The sequence below is a fragment of the Notothenia coriiceps genome, unplaced genomic scaffold (genome assembly GCF_000735185.1).
Source record: "Notothenia coriiceps isolate Sejong01 unplaced genomic scaffold, NC01 NC01_scaffold00003306, whole genome shotgun sequence".
In the NCBI taxonomy this organism is placed as follows: domain Eukaryota; kingdom Metazoa; phylum Chordata; class Actinopteri; order Perciformes; family Nototheniidae; genus Notothenia; species Notothenia coriiceps.
In genome coordinates, this window is record NW_011336007.1 from 256,227 (window position 1) to 276,402 (window position 20,176).

Here is a 20,176-nt window from a genome sequence, read left to right on the forward strand (position 1 = left end):
TTCATGTGTACAGTGTTACAAATGTATTGAACATGTACAAACTAGGGTTTCCCATTAATGTACCGGGCGCTACAGTGGAATACGCACATACACAGTGTACCCGCGACTCTTACAATGAAGTGTAGTGCCGAGGATATGGAGTCAGAGGCGGTGCAAGGAAGGTGCAGAAATAGTAATTTATTAACCAGCTGCAAAGGACGTGTTGTCGGGTCGCAGCCCGGGTCGACAAGATAAAGAGCCAAGAGGGCACACACTATATATAAGTAACCCATAACAACTCACCTCCTCTAGGGGGGTCCGGGGCATGCTCCCCTTTTAAATTTTTTATATTGAAGTTAAATGCATCAACCTGGTGCACTTTGAGAGCAGAATGAATTTATGGATACACCTCTCAGCATCCGTATGAACGGAACTGTAAACAGATTTTCTTTTCTTTATGGATATTTTACAAATCACTCACCTTTTAAACTGTATTCTATCCATAAAGAAAAGAAAATCTGTTTACAGTTCCGTTCATACGGATGCTGAGAGGTGTATCCATANTGTCTGAGCTTGCTGCTGTGTGCGCCATCGTGCGTTTACATGCAGATGCTGGGATCCTGAACGGTGCAGCTGGAGCGCTGTGCCCGCATTGACGTCACCCATAATTTGGCGGGACTTGAAGAATCCCCGAGAAGATCCAGGAAATGGTCAATATTGAAGGGCAGATTAATGGTTATCAAAGTACAAATATCCAAAATCAGTTCAGTAACGGTTTTCAAGGGGACAATATTTACTCAAATTGATGGGTTTGGATGATGGGGGAAAATCGTGTCACAGGCTCTTTAAAGGTCACATGTCATGCTTTTCCGGTTATTACCCGTCCCCTTGTGTGTTATGAAGGTTTTTATGCATGTAAACGGTGTGCAGAGTCAAAACCCTTAAAGTACACCCTGTAACGAGTAAAACTCTAACACAGAAAATACCTCCTCAAAACGACTCGTTGGAGATACGTCACTGTCCATTGATTCTTCCGGTTACGTGCTTACGAAAGCGTACCCGGAACTAAATGGGCCAATCCGTGGAGCCGTTACGTTACGTCCGTGGAGCCGTTACGTTACGTCCGCGGAGCCGTTACGTTAAGCCCCCGCTGATTGGTCCAAATTGACCAATCCACACACACACANAACAATAGCAGAAATTAATTAAGGTTAACATTGAATTACATAAAAAATTATAAAATATTAAAGATGAAAGTAAAAAAATAAATGAATGCATGAAAATGTTGCAAGGGACACAATGTGCACAGAAATGCAGAAATAGATCAATGTAGAATTACGAATAAGATTAATGTAAATTGTAATACTACACAGAGCAATTACATACTACTTATAGAAATAATTGATATTCATTATCAAGCAATCGTACAGGTTATGGTGAGTTTGGCTGTGTTTGGCTGTCGCTAAACAAGGAAACCACACCTCCACGGAGCTCAGCGCGATTCACAACGTCCCGACCAATCAGAGCACACTGGGCTCACAGGGAGGGGGGGGGGGGCAAGAGCTGCAACGAGCCGTTTAATGCTGGTGTGGAAGTAGTTCCGCTCTTACGTCTGACTACCTTCCTACGTGGGAAAATGGCATTTAGCAGACTTGTTTTTTCCCCGAGGCATTAAGGAACTGCTGCAATGAACCCCGAGGAGAATAAGGGTTTGCATGAACCCCAAGTGACTCTTGCTCGATCTATCTCTCATGTCCTGCAGGATAACTTTTAACAGAGGAGAGGTGGAGGAATTGATGCTTTGGTAACAGTGTTTTTAAAACGTTTGAACGCAAATGAAGCCCTGATGAGATACAAGACGGAGACTTTTCATCTTTGCTTAATGCTTGGTTACTTTTATTAGGCCTTTTTTTTTTTTTTTATAGTGGCATGTGACAGAAATACATCTCCAAATAAAGACCCTTCCAGGTTAAATGTACACCAGGCCTGGGATGCTGCAGTGTAAAGTCAGAAGTGTGTCAGGGTTTAGGCGAGGTGTTGGTCCTGTAAAATGTTTCCATATGTTCTCTTTGTGTGACTCAGAGTCTCACAGTTATAAAATATAACTCACCTTACATCTTCACTGCAGGAACAGATTGCCAGGCTAATGAAAAACTCCCACGGCAGTCGAGATTAACTTCTTCCAGGGTTTTGTGGAAGTCAAGTCCTCGATTGCTTTCCTGCCTGCGGCACTCCGTTTCTTTCTTCTCTTCCTCTCTCTATTTCCTCTTCTCTTTTTTCTCACCTGTAGCGCAGTGGCTGCTGTCTCCAAGGGGGAAAAGCTTATTGAGTCAATTGAAGCAAAGAGGAAATTAACAGCTACTGGCTGGCTGGTTTTATTGTTTTGTTTGGAGACAAATGCAGCTATATCCTCGCTGCAGAGGGGGGGGAGGGGGGGCTTTCCCTCGGCTCTCACTCAATTGCTTTGTGTTTTTTATACATTGCTTCCTTTGTTCAGCTTGTTTTCTCTATCTCTGATTGCTGAAGTTGCTCTCAGTGCGGACTAAGAGCCCATTTACACGCAAGCGCATACGAAACGCAAACAAACCGAATACGATATCAAAAAAGTCTTCCGTTCACACGAGACCGCTCGAAAGCGCTGGAGACGCTGTAGTACATATGCCGGGCCTGTAAGTGGCGCTGTACGTCCGCCACAAAATACACCAAAAGCAGCGAAAGAAGAACCCCGAGCATGGTTGCCATGGTTGCCTTTCTGTTTATGCCCCGAGGTGGATTTAGCAACATGTAGTTCATGTAATTCTCCATGTCCACTTGTTGCTGATGGTTGTGGTAGAGGAGCTGTAGATTTTGCACTATCATCTGTAGCATGGTCAGTAGCAGTAGTGCTACTGCTACTGACCATGCTACAGATGATAGTGCAAAATCTACAGCTCCTCTACCACAACCATCAGCAACAAGTGGACATGGAGAATTACATGAACTACATNATCAGGTTTCATAGAGCCAAACATTTCAAGTGCTACTCAACTGGCATTTAAAAAGCCAGCCCTTTATTAGTATATAAGTGCTTTGTTAGTAATTTTATCGCTCGAAGTGGAGTCTAAAGAGATGAGTTTTCAGTTTGCGTCGGTAGATGTGTAAGCTATCTGCTGTCCTGATTTCAATGGGGAGCTCATTCCACCATTTTGGAGCCAGGATAGCAAACCCACGTGTTTTTGCTGACGGGAACTCGTTTTTGCTGACGGGAACTCGATAATGCTTCAGTTTTTCTAAAGCTACAGTAGGAGTTGTTCTGTAGAAATGGCCACATCAGTGATGCAGAAGCCTGTTTCAAACATGCCAACATCTTTGATATAGTCACTGATTTAAATAAGTCTGGTGTTGTGTTCAATCAATCAGTCAACCAGAGCATTGTGGGATTTTGCCAGACCCAGAAAAACAAATGCACCCATGTAAAATAGCAACATAAAATTGCGCTCCTATGTGATGAGACCACATATAACACACTTCAGGAAAGGGAAAACCCCCAAAAAGCATAATAGGGCCTCTTTGAAATGCTCCTGTTATGTATACTGAACAGTAGCTAGTAGGCAGTGAAAGTAAACACAGGCCTATGAAATTGTAAATGAAATAAAACTGCAGTTCTGGCATTGAACTCCATTCAAATTTAGCAGCATATTCAGGTTTAGAGGAGAGTTAGAAATACTGCTCAGCTAATCATCTGTAAAGTTCTATATTCTGAACTTCGATGGCTCAATTCATAATTCATTTATTCATCTACCTCAGTGGAATGTGGCTTTAAAGAGCATATTTAACTTCTCATGCATCATGTATCTGCTACATTGGATGAAAGATAAAACGGCTCCACTCACATCCAATCATCATCATGGCCACTGCAAAGATTTTCTCTCCGTCTGTTGTCGGGGCGATGTTTCCGAAGCCGATGCTGGTGAGGCTGGTCATGGTGAAGTAGAGCGAGGTGATGTACACCGAGTCTTTGTTGGGCCCGCCCTCCCACTTCCCTGAGCCGCTGACGTTGAAGCGGTACGGGTTTCCCACCGACTCTGCCAGGATGTAGAGCCAGCTGTCCATCCGCACGTAGTTTGTTTCTTCATCGATTACCTCGTAGTCACCGATGCTGAACCTGGAGAGCCAGAAGTGATCAGGAAACCAATTTAATGAGCTATGTGTTGGAGATGCATTCAGGTTCAGGGTCATTTATTTGCACTCATGTGTAGATTTGGTTTGCAGTAAGAAGACAAGTTATCCATGTTTCAAACAACAATGACAACAGACATATCTATAAAAAGTTAAAGCCACTACAATAAACATAACTACAACTTGAACAAAGCTATTTTTTAAAGCATTTCACACTTTCTATACTGTCAATCATCTTGCTACTCCCTTAACATGAAGAAGGGTCTACTAGGTGTCCAGTGTTTGCTCTTCTGTCAAAAAGACTAAATCTCATTTGTTCAGAATCCACCTTGGCACATATACACTTATTTATTTTTATTTTGAATGAAAGCATCAGCGAAATATATTTAATGAAATGTTCTACTTCGTGTATAAAAGTCTACAGAAAAACGAAATGCTGTGGGAGGCTCAACAGGAAATACTCTCAGGTGTTTGACAAACCCATCTGTCCAACGTGTTTCTCTCTCACAGCTGCAAGACATATTTCACTCATCAGATTATTTGAAGTCAATTTTAGGGGCCTGAAGAGGTTATTTTCAACAGTATTGCTTGTGAAAAAAGCAACAAACCACAATTCTGTGTGGCAGGATTTCAATGTTTTTATTTCATATCTTAGTGTTCATGATTAATCCTGCTGACGTTTCTCCTCTCAACACCGCTGTCGCTGGGCTTGTGTCCATGCCAACCACAGAAACCACCTTGACAGAAAGATTCAGGAGCTATTTTTATTTGAATCTGAGTCTGAGGTTTTCACCGGCTTAATTTATTAAAGTTTGATTTATTCTGTCTGGGCCAAAAAACAATGTTTATGATATGTGTCAGAGCCTCTTGTTGGAGCCCAGTTTGTTAACCACATAACATGTTGCATATTAACTTGTTTTAACATCTGATAGATGCACATAATGTTGTGGTCATGAATATTTTACTTGAATATGTCTTGTAATCTTTGTTTATGAGGGATGGGTCAACTGTTTGTATGTGTGCGTAGTTGGAAGAACGTAACAAAATGAACATAAACGGCCATCTGCAAAGAAAATGTATTTATTGTCATCTATCAAACACATTTTCCTTGTTTTTATGTATGCACGTCATTAAGTTTTAATGGTGGCATCTTCATCTGTCTGTGTTTAGACATTCCCATAAACATAATAAATCAACGTACAGTATGCTGCCTCCACTCTACTTGCCCCCTGCAGAGTAGATGATCTGATTAGACTGAGGCCTGCACGCCTACATTTACATATTAATGAGGGAAAACTGATTCCCTTGAAACCTTTAAAACTGTTTCTGTAAGGTACCAAAACATACAGTTTGATGAGTAAAAACAAGCATGTTTAGTGCTAATGAATGCATTAATTAGCCTTATCAATGGCCTCATTATATTAATTGGCTACGCTATTTAGAACGTAGCAGTCATGTGTCATGTAATGTATTTGCACGCGTACAGTAACTATCCTTATACGTTTTTGATTCCTTTCTGACAACAGTATAATGAAAACTAGAAATCCCTGTATTGAATATAAAGTGCATTATCCATACTGAATATTATATCTCTCTTATAGCAGGAGATAAGTACATTTCTGTACTTACAGTAAGGACATGTTTGGGGAACAGTGTTGAAAGAGGGTCAGAATCAAACCACAGCGGGGACGAAGCCCAGGGACATGGGTCGCATATTTAAATAAAATGTCTGAGTACTTCCTCCACCATTGGTAAGAAGTAACATTACATTAATAAATAAAATGTAAGTAAAATACACACTGTTTTCACACACACATGTAAATAATATGTGCACATGACCAAATATGGATATATGTGCATTTTCATTCATTTCTTATTTTATAGTTGTTTATCATTTTTTTATTTGTATCTTTGATTTTATCCTTAATTGTATTAATCTGTGCTTTCCTGTTTTCTCAATCTTACCCTGTTGCTGTTAAACTACTGAATTCAAAAGGTCCCTATTATCTTAAATAAATAAATGTCATGAACATACCAGATGCAGGCCAGCCAGTGAGCGGCCAGTCCAAAAACACAGACCAGCAGCACCAGTACCGCCGCCCCGTACTCGATGTAGTGATCCAGTTTACGAGCGACCCGCCCCAGACGCAGCAGTCGGATCACCTTCAGAGAGCTGAACAGACTGCTGATGCCCTGGAACACCATTCACAGAGGAGAGGCAGAGAGAGAATCAGAAACAATACTTATATGTGTGTGTATATAAGTGTAAAATATACTGTATATTTAAAATACTTGAGGTTTTTCTTTCTGTGTCTGTCCAACACCAGGAGGTATATTAATTAAACCAAAATGATGTTGCTCACATACAACTTTAAGTCGCTTTATTTGGCATGTAAGCCTTATATTACGAGTTGATAACACACTATAAAGTGGTTTTACGCAGCTGTAAAGACATTTATAAATTAGCCTTAAGTGTTTGGTTGGTAATTATAAATAATCCAGTAGCTGTGTCATGTAACTACAGATGAGAGTAACCAGGAGGAGTCATAGCTGTTCATATATATATATACATTATTAACGCTTAAAATATAGTATGGTATTACAAATGTATTAAATGCTTTTATACACTTTAAAACCGGTTTTAGTTTGCTGGTGTAGTTATGTATATTTGTATTCTTCTATTTTGCCCTTCTACCTGTTTGTGTGTGCGTATGTTCTTCTTTGTTTCACTATTATTGAGTGACTTTGCCTCTCTGACAGTGCAATTTGCCATTGGGATTAAAACAATGAGCAACAAATACTTTACAAGACATCTAACATAGTAGACAAAATATAATATGCTGTTTTTTGAAAATATTTCAACTTCAGATTTAGCAGCAAAGGACAACTGTTAATTAATAACACTCTACCCCAATCTGATAACTCCAAATGATCTCTTTTATCAAGATAAAGAAGCAATGAAACACGCTGTTAACATAACGTATGAACTGATGAAGTGAAACAAAAACACATTGGAAAACATTTTATAGAATCTGGTGAAAATGTGTGAAACTACAGCAGATGTGATATGAACAGCAAACACAGAATATGGAAACAAGATTCAAGACGATGAAGTACACGATATATTAAGATTCAAAATATGCTGAGTTCATCTTGAAAACATTTCTCTGCAATGTGATGATATTTTACAACTTCTGGCGCTTACATAACCGGCAGATAAATGTCTACTCAGCTCAAATGAATATATTGAAACACCCACTCAAACAGACAATTGCAGTCCCATCAGTTTTCTGCTGCTATTCTGCGCGTGCGTGTGTGTGTGTGTGTGTGTGTGTGTGTGTGTGTGTGTGTGTGTGTGTGTGTGTGTGTGTGTGTGTCTGTCTGTCTGTGTCTGTCTGTCTGTCTGTCTGTCTGTCTGTCTGTCGGGAAGGATATTGATTTGCTAATGTGCTGTGGTCTGCAATGCGAGTACAACTGCAGCGCTTGCTGTCACTTGATCTGATCTCGCTGCCTGCTAGACACCTCGGCTTCTTCAAAATCACTTTACAGGCCTGAGCTGCAACGCAACTCGATTACCAGAGCCATTGACTTTAAGAGTACTGCTGCAAACACCAGGTGGGATAGAAGTTCATGTAGCCTAAAATAAATGTTATTAAAGGCATTGTTTGACAATCTGAGAAATATGCTTTCTTGCTAAGTGATCGATGAGCAATCGTTCTCTTAATGTAGAGCAATTGCCAGCAGGAGGTTTGAAAATACACCCTCCAGCGTTAGTTTATACAACATACAGAGATTAGACTGCTTTTATAGTTTGCGATTTTATGGGGAGTGACGTACGTGCCGTCTGTTTCCCCCTGCTAACAGTAATAATGCTAAGCTAGGCTAAAAGGGCAGTAATCAAACTGGGGACAGTTCATCAATATGCTCCATATTATTTGATATCTCGAATTAGAGTGCAGAAAACATTATTCATTTTCATTTGTACACAAACAATTGGTGTTTCAACGGGGCGCTAGCCACATGTTTGATTCCCTTTCATTACACTCGTTTTGCTAAACGAATGGACTCATGACTTGCCGAGAAATCAGATATTTTATATATATTTAATCTTTTCCTTCTCGCACCAAAACAGTGAATAAGCATATTCCCCAAAATGCCAAAGCACTCCTTTAAGAAATGTAATGACCTGTTATTATATTAGAAAAGGTACCATTAAGTCATACGTTTTTACTTTTACTAAATAAGACCTTTTTTTTTTATTCAATTTTATCATGTTTTATCAAACCACTGTAAAGCGTCTCTGAGCACCTGAAAAAGCGCTTTGAAATTAAATGTATTATTATTATTAAGATAAATAAGTGATCTAAAGTGGGATTGTTTTTTGAACTTGAGAAATTGGTTATGTGTTTTACAATGTCCAATTTAAACATCATAATGAGAGGTCATACATTTAAGCTACTGACACCCAATTCGTTAGCTGATAAAAAGAGTCAAAAAATATGCTGTCAAATGAAGGTGGCTACAAAAGAGGTGGTTCTTATAATGGACAGCACACAAAGTTCAAAACTCCTTCTAATAAATCCAATTCTAATGCCTGGATGGCTCTTACTTTGAAATCTGTTGCTGCAGTACATTTGTCACAAATGACATGTTTGTTAGTGCTGACGTGAGGATTGAATCAGCTCTCATGCAGCTTTAATAACGCTGCTTTCAAATTGTACTAGAACATTATCTGATAGATGTTATCTGCTGGCAATGAAAAGCTTTAACAGGAAAAAAACAAAACAAGCAGCACAAATCTTAACTTGCTCTCTGTGACACTTATTTCATGCATTGATGCTTCTGCTGTCATACTCTCATCGGGCGCCACAGCTGAAATGTGGGTGCAAGAGGAAATGTGGGACTATCAAAGCCTGATGGAGAGTAAATGTAAGGTGTTCATCAAGTGAGCATGTGAAATAAAACACAAAACTGTTCATAATCATATTCTAATCAAACTGGAGCCTACTTGAGTGACAGCTTGGTGGTTCCAATTCTTCCCATCACGTCCCATGCATGAATACAGGCAGAAGAGGAAGAGGTGGGGGGCCATGCAAACAGAACGGATGAAAAAGAAGAAAAAACAAAAACGAAGCACAAGTAAGAGAGAAGACACTTGATCAGTGGTAAGCGATGAATAAACACATAACAAAATCAATATTCAATAAAAGGCTTCAAATGAAGAGATCTGTGTTTGTAAAGCATGAGCAGTGTGACCAAAGCATGCACTGACACGTTGTCAGCAGCAACATGAAGCGGGTTATCTGTTTTCTAGGTTATCACTCATTAGAAGCCGACACAATAACAGCGAGCTTCAGTCAGTCAGTCTCGAGGTGACATGCGTCGCTTTAAGATTGCCAAGAACAACTTTGACAGCCGCTCCTCATTAATGATCTCCCCCTTCCCTATTTGGAAACCTGTTGGGGGAGAAAACAGCCATCAAAGTTATTCATGTCAGTCGTTGAGGTCGGTAGCAGCAGCAAAAAGTTGGGGCTCCCGCTTTAATAACACAGCCGATTGTTTACCCGCTCTCATTTACCCAGGCCATGGATCGCCTCAAAGCAATTTGGAGCAAATTGGAGTCACTGAGTTGTTGCAGAGACTGGAAGATTATCCTGGAAGTGGATGGTCATCTTTCATGTTGGCTCACAGCTAATGTGTTCATAATGTTATAAAAGGCTAAATATACACGTGACCCTCTCAGTGAAGCAATAGTAAGGCGCTGTAATGTGAAGTGTAGAGATGTAAGAAACTATCAGTCGCAGAATTGTTGATTTCTAATTAAAGGGACCCTATTATGCTTTGTAGGGTTTGCTTTCCTGTAGTGTGTTTTATAGGAGTGCATGTAAATGGTCTGCATCGTAATATCATTAAGTAACATTTGCGCTTCCATCGGCTAGCGCGCCAACACATTTTACATATCGGCTTAGGGGCGGGACATCACAACAGAGCCGGCCAGCTAACCAATCAGAGCAGACTGGGCTCTGGTTTCAGACAGAGGGTGAAGTATGTGTGAGGAAAAAATAGCACCTAAATATTGTTGTTTCAGTGAGTAAACACAATATAGTATACCTGATAGCATAAAGTCTAAATAGCCAATACATGATATGGGATAAACCTGATGCATTCTCTTTTATTTAAATGTATATATTTAAAAAGTCCAACAATACATATTGCTAGCACTTATTTTCTGAGTATCCAAATCCTGATATTGCGTAATGTTCCCTGCGATGCCGTCAACAAAACACATTTAACAGCTACCGCGTTGGGCTGGGTGACTTATTATTTCATCACAAAGGCCATATTTCCAGCTCTCAAACAATGCCCTGGCTGCAATTTTCTTTCGTGCCAGGTACTGTAGCTCCTCACACTAAACCTGATAAGAGAAGTGGTTTGCTGTCTACACTTCTGCCAAGAATAAACTACAATGGGCCTGTGACAGATTGTCCGCTTACTCACTGTTTACTTCTCCTTTGCTATAAAGGGATCTTTATCTAGCAGATCATGTGCAAAGCATGATGGATGGCAGTTAGCTCGAGTTTGGTGAAAATGAACTGTTCAGGAAAATATTTTATTTTGCTTTTGTAGGATTTCTCTCGGGTTTTTAACAAACTTGTGGCAAAGTTTTCGTATTTTCTTTCTTATTAGGGGCGGTAATGTCACAATATGAAGTATTGCACCAGCATAGGCAGGAAGAGAAGAGTAGAAGAAAATATGGGTGTAAACAATGCAGGTTAGGTGACAGTTAAAAAAATAAGCTTGGCGAAATGTTTCATGGAGGAAAGTAGCCCATTTGCTTTTCAAAGCAACTCTGAACCTGAAACTTAGCATAACAGGGCCCCTTTAAGCTCACTTTAACATTTACTTATTATTGAATTTCGTTTTGTCTGCATGCTAAAAATATCAAATAACACCAGCGTTATCCTTTAAATCACTAAAGCTTGTTGTTTTTCCTTCCTGCTGAGCACTAACTGCTTCTGGTCACCGCTTCACTTTGTCAGCGTTTAGGATGCTGAAGCGCTGAAAGACTAGAAAGGGGACAAAAGGCTGGACCTCCAAACAGAACTCAGTGCCTGCAGCCCACCTACAAACCACTTATTTTTAGTTTTTTATTGAAGCGTCACAACAGCATTCCATATTACGTAGTACTGTGTGTGCAACCGGATAGCCCCTGAGAGCCGACACACACTGCGCTGCTCGCTGTGTGACCGGCCACGTCGTTTAATGCTTTCACAGCATTTCACCCAGACACAACAATACACACACATCATGAGACACTGAAGCACACACAGGCACACGATGATGCATTATTAGAATGAAAACCAGCAAGTGCAGGACCCCGAGGCTCCATTTAATCAATGTTTATGTGAACATTTCGATCTGATTCAGAAGCTGGGGTTGCACTGTACAGAATATTTTCCATCAGAGGCAGATGGAGATAAAATGTACGTACAGTACGAGCTAAATATTTAGAACATAGATTTTCTGATATCAGCATACAACACAGAATATTGTAAAATGTGGATGACACAAATGCAAAAAATTGCATTGGAAATTTAGACTTTTGGCAAACCTAAACACACTTTTTTTCCTCATAAGAATATGGTAACATTTAAATGTATCTAGTAATATTTTCAATCAGACACAGCTGGAGATATGTACGTACCAGCTAAATATTTTGTACATACATTTTCTCAACACACATCAAATATTCTACCATGAGAGAAAGGTAGTTTCCCTACTCTGTGTATAACATTAATGCATTTGCGAACCATTCATGTTTGGCCTCTTGGCTAGATGAACACAAGTCAATCAACAATTTAAATTAACTGATTCCTTAATCAACGACTCACTTAAATGACTAATTATTTCAGTGGGTAAACAGACACGAATCAAGGCAAGCAATGTTAGTCATAAATGAAAAACAAATGCATGTTTTCTTCTCTTTGGCTTGAGAAATTTAGACTTTCAGTTTTCATAAGACAATTGTAAAACTGTAATGTATTTAGTTTAAAATGCCAGTGTAAGCTAGTGTTGCATACTAAGGGATCATTTCCATCAGACTAAGCTGGAGATCTAATGTGCCAACCAGCTAAAAATATTGTAAATAGATTTGATCAGCATACAACACATACAATATTTTTAAATATTGATGACACAAATGCATGTAAGCAATATGATGTCATAAATAAACAACTAATACATGTTTTCTTCCTTTTTGCCTTAGGAAATCTAGACTTACAGCAAACCTCAACACCCTTTTTCTCACAAGTGTGTGTACTGTAATGTATCTAGTCAAAAGTTATGGTAACACAACATTACATTACATTACATGTGACTTGTTCGACGCTTTTATCCAAAGCGACTTACATAGTCAATACTGTGGGCAATCCCCACAGGAGCAATTTGGGGTGAAGTGTCTTGTCCAGGGACACAACGACATGCTGACTGCAGTGAGGTTTGAACCTGTCACCCCCTGATCCCAACACCTACGCACAACCCACTGCAGCACACGCCACAACAAACATCAGCTTTAATCCTGACTCGGCCCTTTTGTCAGCTGTCGTTAGGTGTTAATGGTTTTAGGGCATCAGCCGAGCTCTGAACGCCGCCTCTGTTTAATAATGTAACGCTCTTTCCCCAATTAAAATGTGCCAATTATCTCAAGATCCTGTGATAGCTCTCCAGCAAACACTCCTCATTACAGTCGAACATTTATGAATTCACAAACAAGCATATTATTATGTTGCTCCCTCATTTTTCCACCGTCACTGTAATAAAACAACAACAACCAGAGAACAGGATCTGATTGTCGCTGTCGTTATTACGTCTGGTTGTGCGCCTGCATGGAAACCTAATAACCTGTCAGTCACCTCACAAATGATCCCCTCTCGGACTATAGCTCTGTCTCAATTAGGTTGCAAAACAACTGAGCAGACAGAGAACAAGAAGAACTTCTCCAATGTGTTGGGATACAAATATTTTGTATTGAAGTCTAAAGCCCAAAGATATTTTACATTTACAGTGATAAATAAAAAACGATTTTTATTGTATTTAATAAGACATGATTGGCTTTATTGATTAGAAAATGGCTAAATCAATTATAATTTTTTTTGCCATCAACTCAATCAGAGAACTTGCTGTTTTAGCTCCATATCAATACATCTGCTTAGTATCTCAGAGTAATGCCAGCTCACATTTTCCCAAACTTAAATTCAAATTACTTTTTATATCTGAACAAAAGTCTGAAAACCATAAAATATTCAGTTTCAATCATCTAAAATAAAGAAAAGCAGCAAATCCTCCCGTCAGAGAAGCTGTAACTAGCAGATATTAGGCATGAAGGACATACACTTTTTTTATCAGCTCCTCCAAACCCACAACCTGCTCGCTTGACCCTCTACCCACCCCTCTTCTGAAGTCCTGCCTCCCCGTCCTTTGCCCCTACATTGTCAACCTTTTCAACTCCTCCCTGTCCCAAGGAACCGTTCCCTCTGCCTTCAAAACTGCTGCTGTCACTCCCATCCTCAAGAAACCCGGTCTGGATCCCTCCTCCCTCAGTAATTACCGCCCCATCTCCAACCTCCCCTTTCTCTCTAAAACAATAGAACGCATCATCTCCAAACAACTCCACCGCCATCTCCAAAAAAATGACCTTTTTGAACCCCTTCAGTCTGGTTTTCGTCCTCACCACAGCACAGAAACGGCACTCATCAAAGTCCTCAATTCCCTCCTCACCTCTGCTGACACCGGTTCCCTCAACATCCTCATCCTCCTTGACCTGAGTGCAGCCTTCGATACCGTGAGCCACACCATCCTGCTTACCCGACTCCGGGATATCGGTATCGAAGGTACTGCACTCAGGTGGCTCCAGTCCTACCTCTCCGACAGATCCCACTTCAGCTGTCCTAAGCTACACACACCCCCCGAACACCCTTACAACCAACGACTCCATCTAGACACACAGCAGTCGATCGTCATACTTTAAAGGTCCAACACCTACCCGCCCGCTAGACTGGTTCCCTCCTTACATCTACTACTTTCTCCTCCCCGGCCATGACTGGACCCCTTTGTGGTAACCCACTGACTTCCCCGACAGCCATTCCTCACTAACGAGACCTCGCNGGGGGTTTTCCCTTTCCTGAAGTGTGTTATATGTGGTCTCATCACATAGGAGCGCAATTTTATGTTGCTATTTTACATGGGTGCATTTGTTTTTCTGGGTCTGGCAAAATCCCACAATGCTCTGGTTGACTGATTGATTGAACACAACACCAGACTTATTTAAATCAGGGACTATATCAAAGATGTTGGCATGTTTGAAACAGGCTTCTGCATCACTGATGTGACCATTTCTACAGAACAACTCCTACTGTAGCTTTAGAAAAACTGAAGCATTATCGAGAAATACACTGGCTTAATATATGGCACATTCATTCAATGTGAAATTGAGAAAGCTGTCATGGGTTTTAAGAACTTACGTTTAGCTTGTACCAGTTTATTTTTCAGTCTCATCTACACTGCTGTCATCTCCAGTCCGTCCACTTTGATAATTTGACATATACAGTTCAGCAGGAGCTTTTTTATTCTTGCCTACATTAGACTCATTACATCAGACTCCTGTGTGACAATGTGCTGAATAATTAAGGTTTTCTGGAGCGTAATGCATCGCTCAAACGATGCGAACGAGTCTGTCTGAAATGCCACAAAAAAGCTGTTGAAACAGTGAATAAGACAGCTCCTCCCCAGAGTATTAGAGGAGCATTTTAAACATATTCTGTCGCTTAATGGCTGTTTTTAAGATGTATATGTGTTAAAAGTTATAAATAGAAACAAAAGAGTTATCAAATACAGTAATATCTGAGGAATAGTGACATTTACGATATGAACAATGTCTGTTTATGTCACCCTAGAATTAGCCAGTTTTGCTGTAGGCATGATTAACAATATCTGGATAACAATTCCGTTAAAAAGACTTCTGCCTCTAACAAAACAAACAGAAATGAAGCAGGCAGATTCTCACAGCTTGCCCTTCTTTCCACATCTCAATATTAATCATTCATTTGGCATCTTCTGCGTGTGTCTCCTACAGTGTGCAGCGCGTGTATTTATGTGTGACTGAACGCGGCGGCGAGCCTCGAAGCAATAACTGACCGGAGGATCAATTTTGCACAGTGCTCCCTGCGATCCCGATGCAATCACTCCTCACCTCCCTTCTACTTTTTTCAGCCCTGAGAAGAGAGCATGATTTCCCCCCCCCTCCCTCTATCCCCCCTCTATCTTTTGGCTGCTCAGGTTTATGAATACACTCTCGAGGGAGAAGTGGCAAAACTCATCTGCAGACTTGTCTAAGTTTAAATCTCTCATTGTGAGATAAAAATCTGAATATTTAAATGTATTTTTCTTTCAAAACGCAGACTGCTTTGGGAGGGTTCAGTTGTAGATGCTATCTACTGTAGTCTATGGCTGTTCTCTATGAAATATGGATGCTCTGATACTGAGCTATTTTTACCACAAGCGCTGGATCGGTGCTGGCAGTAGAAGATCACAGTGTGACGAGGGATTGGGGAGAAGGGGGGGGGGTGGGGCTGTACATACGTCCTGTTTCTATGGTTACTGTTGGCCTGGGGGTTGAGTTTCTGACAACTGATTTTTAACTACCCCTCGAACAAGCCAGCTGTTGGATGCCCAGCTCGATGAAGTTCTGTACGTCAGCAAGTAAAGGGCGCTGTTGTGGAGAAGATGAAGCACCACTCCACGGGGCCCATTAAGTTTCCTTTGTTATAACATCATGTGATTTTTCAGAGAAGTGCGCAACGCCGTCTGCGCACAGGCTCGATGTAGTCGATGTAGCATTCGTCGAAAAACTTTGGCAACTTTGATATTTGCTCTTTTTTTCCTGTAGTGAGTTGATTAGGTTTTCGTGCACGTAAATGGTCTGCAAAGGCTAAAATCACAAAGTTTATCTAACATTGACATCATTATGTAACTCTCGCACTCCTTTTGGCTAGCGCTCAATCAGATTGTTAGTGATAGCATAAGGGGCAGGACATCTCTAAGCGGTTGACCAATCACAACAGAGCCGGCAAGTTAACCAATCAGAGCAGACTGGGCTCTGGTTTCAGACAGAGGGTGAAAAGAGGTGCTGCAGCACAGGCAGTATGAGAACAAAAAAGAGCTTTTTGAACATTAAAGCATGAAGGCATGTCACAGTAAAGGCACAAAGAACAGATGTAAACCTGGAAATGAGCATAATAGGCCCCTTTTTAGGTCCATTGGCGAATATACTTATCTAAGGTGCGTGCCATATATATTGAACCACAACATAAAGCTTTTTTAAAAACGTTTTGTCTATGCCATGCACGATGTTCCCTGTTTCCAGCCTTAATGCTAAGATAACGAGCCTAATGTTTAAAATTATATGAGTGTTAAAAAATCTACTTATCTAACAAAATAATATAATGGGATGTCTCAAATGTGAAACATTTGTTTGTTAGTAAGTAAGTAAGTATGTAGCAGGACAGGGAAAGTAAACACACCTACAGATTCCCTGAGAAAAAGGGGAGTGGCTAATCAAGCACCCCTGAGAGAAGCTGGAGGAAACCAATCAAGAAAATGATTGGCACCTGTGTGCTGTTAAAAGGAGGACAGCATGTCATTCGAAGACAGGGGAGAAAGAAGCAAGAGGAAGAAGACTAGTACAACTTTATTTATATAGCACCCTTCTCAACACGGATGTACAAAGTGCTTTACTGTACACAGGACACAATTCAAAGTACAACTATACAATGTAGAATAAAAGGCATAAAACAACAGCAGGTAACACATAGGATAAAACACCAATGAAAGACAGCTACTAACTCACCTCCTCCGGTGACCCAAAGAACTGTCGGAAAAGGTGGGTCTTTAACTGCCCCTTAAAAATCTCTATTGAGGCAGAGGCTCTTAGTTTCTGGGGGAGTTTGTTCCAAAGCCTTGGGGCCACCGCCTCAAAGGGACGGTCCCCCTTAGTCTTTAGCCTGGTTCGGGGCACTCTTAGGAGGCCTTGCTCAGAGGACCTCAGGGCCCGGGTTGTGCTGTGAGGGTGGAGGCTGGGGCATGGCCATGGACAGCTCTATATGTGAAGACCAATACTTTGAATTAGGTTCTGAGATGGACAGGGAGCCAGTGCAGGGCAGAAAGGATCGGAGTGATGTGGCATGTTTTTTTGGACCGAGTGAGCAATCATTTTAATTTAAAGCATTACAGCCAATTTTGACATGCTGTGTTAATAGCTTGACTTTAAAACAATGTATACAAAGGCAGCGTGGTTGGTGTAACCTGGATAGTATAGAACAATTATGATATATAGTGTATTATTCTACTTGCTCTGGGCTGCAGGACTAAAACAATCCTCTGCCGTTGATGCTCTGAACGTCAAAATAAATGAAAGCCATTTTTCATTGTTAATCTGTTTTGTAAATCAGGTCAGGTTGTACTGTGGCAAAATCAAGCAGCCTATTATCAAAAGCAGACAGTGCTTGAGCTCAACGTTGCATTCATGGAAAAACTTGGGCATCCTCAAGAGGAAATCATGTTAGATTTAATTGGCTCTGACCTTTTTAAATAACCTGTCTTGATCTGTTAACCTGCTGAATTCTGATGCCTGCGGATGGGTTACAAACGAGCAAATTCTTCATGTTTAGATCAAGAAAATCATACAACACTACAAGGCTTGATAGCATGGCTGAACAAGTGATGGGGATGAAACCTGCCGTCATCCTCGTCCGTGAGGAGCACTTTTTAATTAGCATTATTCCCTGTGCAGTTCTTCAACTCTTTGATTGTGCACTGTGAAATAAACAAACGCTCACACACACAAATGCATGCACAGGTTACTGTCATCATCCGAGGATAATTGAAACGTGTGTCTGGCATGTTTCCTCTCCGTCCTTCGGGCTAATTAGCGCCGCAGAGCCGAGAGAATACTACACACTTGCTGCAGACATCTGATCGCTTTGATCCGCATGCGCCAGCTGTTGCACCAGCTCAACTACCTCAGATGCACTGCTGTGCTCTTCCTTTATTCCTTCTATCACTTTGAGACATCCTTATATATTACAACTGCATGGCGATGGAGGTTTCTGCACATCAATACAGAGCTGTAGTTATAGATTTTACCCTTGGCGAGAGTTTTGTGGAATTTGTTAGAAGGCAATGATGAGAAGTAATTGTTAATATCCCACTGGATTGATCCAAGTGCTCACCACATAAAACAATATTACTGTAAGTCTTAAGGCACATTTAGTCTGATATATTATTATTAGATGTAGTTTATATTGCAAGGCCAACAGTGCAGCGTTGCAAAGATTTGTACATTTGAATGTGCATAAACCACAAATTGGAGGAATATATATTTTGTTGCTGTAAACCACGTTTTGGGAGAGTTTGTGTCCATGTAAAACAGTTATTTCATTTTTTTAAACCTTCATTTGGAGTTTTTTTTGCTTGGGAAGCTCGAATATTTTTTTTTTTGATTGTTCTGCAGTCTTATGTGACCCTGGGTTTATAAGCCTCTTAATAAAAATTTCAAATTCCCACAGGATGATTTGAAAAAACGAATACTTGAAGAAAATAATTGACCTTAGTGGGGTTGAGCCAAACACTGAATCCCTACAACACATATCCAGTGTCTATCAGATCTTTAAATGGACAATAAATTGCATTTTCACATATTTTCCTTTTCACATTTCTTTTATGGCACACAATCAACCATTCCTCATGAAGTCAACTCAATACAAGCAGCTAATAAATCATATGATTTCATATAAAAATCAGAATTTTACTTTCCTTCTTTGTATTTCCCCAGCCCTTCTTTACGCCACCATCTTTGGTAATGTGACAACAATCTTCCAGCAGATGTACGCCAACACAAATCGCTACCACGAGATGATTAACAGCGTGCGGGACTTCCTCAAACTCTACCAGGTGCCCAAGGGCTTGAGTGAAAGAGTTATGGACTACATCGCCTCCACCTGGTCCATGTCTCGGGGCATAGACACTGAAAAGGTACGTCAGACTGCGACTTCTTTACTGGTCCTACTGCAGCCGGTGATTACTGGTTGTTTCCTAATTTTCCTGATGTTTAAAAAAAACAATATTTAAAATGTATTACATCCATTTGGGATTGAAATATCTAAATTGGCAGCAAAACTATTAACTGCACGTAAAACCACAACAACTTTCTGGATTGAGCTTCCTTTGAGAAGTGAGCAATGCCATCTGTAGCATCTCTAGCTCAACGTAGCATTCATCAAAAAACGTTGGAAACTTTGAAATAAAATGTGTCCTACTCAAGGTCCATTGGGGATGAAATATGTTCATCTTAATTGCTAAAAATACACTCTGCTCTTAAAATCACTAAGCAAGTTATTGTTTTACTTTTTAACTTTTGGTCGAAGCAAGGCTAAGTCTTTCCCCCTGTTTCCAGCTATTATGCTAAGCTAAGCTAACCAGCTAAATGCAGGGCTGCCAACATTTGAATTCAGCTTGGAGTGAGATTTTTTTTTTGGTGAACCGAAAAAAGAAACGTTCATGTGTACAGTGTTACAAATGTATTGAACATGTACAAACTAGGTTTTTTGTACCGGGCGCTACAGTGGAATACGCACATACACGGTGTACCCGCGACTCTTACAATGAAGTGTAGTGCCGAGGATATGGAGTCAGAGGCGGTGCAAGGAAGGTGCAGAAATAGTAATTTATTAACAAGCTGCAAAGTACATGTTGTCGGGTCGCAGCCCGGGTCGACAAGATAAAGAGCCAAGAGGGCACACACTATATATAGGTAACCCATAACATGTCCGTGTGGGAACAATAACCGCAACTGTAGTTCCTAGTTTGAATTGTGTCCCAGTGGTTAAATAGGTGGTCACCACAGAAGGCTCGATAATCAGCTCACAGCATATAAAATGGCATATATGTGTAAGCAGAGGTAAAGTGCTATTTTACAAGTGGAGGG

At 40.5% G+C, this 20,176-nt stretch overlaps 1 protein-coding gene across 1 annotated transcript; it reads right to left on the reverse strand.

Moving 5' to 3' along the window:
* Positions 1 to 3,816: 3,816 nt before the first annotated feature.
* Positions 3,817 to 9,190, reverse strand: LOC104941287 (potassium voltage-gated channel subfamily H member 1-like). The gene is made up of 3 exons (XM_010766369.1): positions 9,146 to 9,190; positions 6,173 to 6,330; positions 3,817 to 4,123 (listed from the first exon to the last, which is right to left on the reverse strand). The coding sequence occupies exons 1-3, from the start codon at positions 9,188 to 9,190 to the stop codon at positions 3,817 to 3,819; spliced, it is 510 nt and encodes a 169-aa protein (XP_010764671.1).
* Between the last annotated feature and the right edge of the window lie 10,986 nt (positions 9,191 to 20,176).